Below are 2,085 nucleotides of genomic sequence, written 5' to 3'. Positions count from 1 at the left end.
TATCTATTTCTTGTGCGTTAAGTTTGTAGCTTCGTGAGTACGTTTTGCACTTTTCAAATCCTGTTTTTCAGCTGTATCCTTCATCGGGCTTCTAGAATATATTACTTCTTCTATATATTATATATATAAGCTTTAGACTTGTCGTAACCTTTGATTAACATTTGCTTTCCGACGCGAGGTAAGGCTTAGGGTATTTAGGGTGTTACATTTAGTGGTATCAGAGCAGTTCGTCCTCGTAAGCCTGAGGGATGGACCGATTGTGCTTCATTACATACTCTGTGTGTCTTTTTCTTTGATGCTAGTAGGTTATCTACTTGATATTGTATAGCATGCTTGTTTGTGAGTGTCTTTTGGGATAATTGAAGTATTAGGCTTTTGATATTGAGACTGATCACCTTGATATCGATTGTTTGGCGTAGACAGGAACCCTAATGGCCACTCACAGATGAGGTCGTACGCATTCACGAGAAGAGAGTAGAAATGAGCAACCGACCGGTAACCATGCCGAATTCATGGCGGCAATGGCTAACTTTGTGAATACCATAGAGGCAAATGCTACTGCGACTCTGCAAGCTGTGCAGAGGTTAGGCCAACCGGCTGGAAATAAAAACGGAGATGGAAACAGGAATGACAATGCAGAAGGTAATGGTGATAACATGGGAGGTGCTCTGATGACCTTGACTACTTTTCTCAAGGTTCATCCGCCAAGTTTCAGAGGTTCAACCAACCCTACAGAAGCGGATAATTGGTTTCAGTCCATGGAGCATGTGTTACAAGCGCAGCATATTCCGAACAACCAGTATGTGGAGTTTGCTGCGTATCAGGTTTTGGGAGAGGCTCAGCACTGGTGGCAAGGAGAATGTCGCTTGCTCTAGCTTCTAAATGCTGACATCCCTTGGGATGTATTCCAGACGACTTTTTATAAGAAGTACTTTCCTGAATCTGCAAGGGAAGCAAAGAAGATGGAACTTATGCAGCTGAAGAAAGGTTACTTGTCTGTGGCAGACTATACTAGCCAATTTGAGGAGCTCTGTAGGTTCTCTAGGGTGTGTCAGGGTGCCCTAGAGACCTATCAAAGATGGAAATGCATTAAGTATCAAAGGGGCTTGAAGGATAACATCATGACTACTGTGGCTCCTTTGGAGATTCGGATCTTCTCCGATCTTGTGAACAAAGCGAGAGTTATTGAGGAATGTGCAAAGACGGTAGCCTTATCAAGGGACACTCATGGAGGAAATACTAATCGGGGACGTGGCAAGTACTTTCAGCCAAGGGGTCAGAATTTCAAGAAAGGAGGACATACACCTCAAGGATAAGGTGGCTTCAGAAAGAACACTTATGATCAGAACTAGCGTGGTAAAGAGAGAGGGAATCAGAGTAAGGTTTCTCCGGATTTAACTTGTGATTGTTGTGGACGTTTTCATCCATATGACTCTTGAAAGATTGGTATATGTGGTTGCTTCAACTGTGGTTTGCCTAGTCACATTGTGAGGGATTGTACTCGTGAGAAGAACCTGAATGCGGGTCAGAGTCAACATCAAGGGCGAGTATTTGCTGTGAACGCCAAGGATGCTGCTAAGGCGGATCCTCTAATGCGAGGTAACTGTTTAATTGGTGATAAAATCTTGGTTGCATTGTATGATACTGGAGCTTCACATTTGTTTATTTCATTTAACAAAGTTGAGGAACTAGGATTGAAAGTGTGAGAATTATCATTTGAATTGCATGTACATACTCCACATCAGACAGTTGTGACTAGGTCAGGTTGTACACAAGTAGGTTTCAAGCTTGAGGGTAGAGACTTTGAGCACGATTTGATTTGTTTACCAATGGTTGGGTTGGAGATGATTTTGGGGTTTGATTGGTTTTCGAAGAATCAAGTTTTGTTGGATTGCTTTGAGCAGTCAATTCAGTTTATGCCGGAAGGAGAAAATAGAGCAGTGATAGCTGAAGGGTTACTACCTGAACTCTGTAATAGTGTACTGTAGTGGGGAAGAGTGTTAGGGTTATATCTTGTTGGCTACTAATGCTTTGGATGACGCCCAGAACTTAGATCAGATTTCGGTAGTTAGAGACTTTCCGGAA

The 2,085-nt window shown here is 42.5% G+C and overlaps 1 protein-coding gene across 1 annotated transcript; it reads left to right on the top strand.

Annotated features, from left to right (window-relative positions):
- The first annotated feature begins 962 nt into the window (after positions 1-962).
- Positions 963-1,988, top strand: LOC148567033 (uncharacterized). Its single transcript, XM_088484513.1, has 3 exons — positions 963-1,205; positions 1,443-1,700; positions 1,746-1,988. Exons 1-3 carry the CDS (start codon positions 963-965, stop codon positions 1,986-1,988), a joined length of 744 nt encoding a protein of 247 aa, XP_088340639.1.
- The last annotated feature ends 97 nt before the right edge of the window (positions 1,989-2,085 follow it).

Source organism: Arachis ipaensis, chromosome B4 (assembly GCF_059453495.1).
Source record: "Arachis ipaensis isolate K30076 ecotype BB chromosome B4, ASM5945349v1, whole genome shotgun sequence".
In the NCBI taxonomy this organism is placed as follows: domain Eukaryota; kingdom Viridiplantae; phylum Streptophyta; class Magnoliopsida; order Fabales; family Fabaceae; genus Arachis; species Arachis ipaensis.
This window is presented reverse-complemented; position numbering and strand designations above follow the sequence as displayed.

Excerpts from the sequence above, each read along its gene's own strand:
- LOC148567033 (XM_088484513.1), top strand. The coding sequence starts at position 963 with ATGGAACTTATGCAGCTGAAGAAAGGTTACTTGTCTGTGGCAGACTAT. Across the intron at positions 1,206-1,442 it reads TTGAGGAATGTGCAAAGACG|ATTGGTATATGTGGTTGCTT; the intron begins GTAGCCTTATCA and ends GACTCTTGAAAG. Across the intron at positions 1,701-1,745 it reads TTGAGGAACTAGGATTGAAA|ACAGTTGTGACTAGGTCAGG; the intron begins GTGTGAGAATTA and ends ACTCCACATCAG.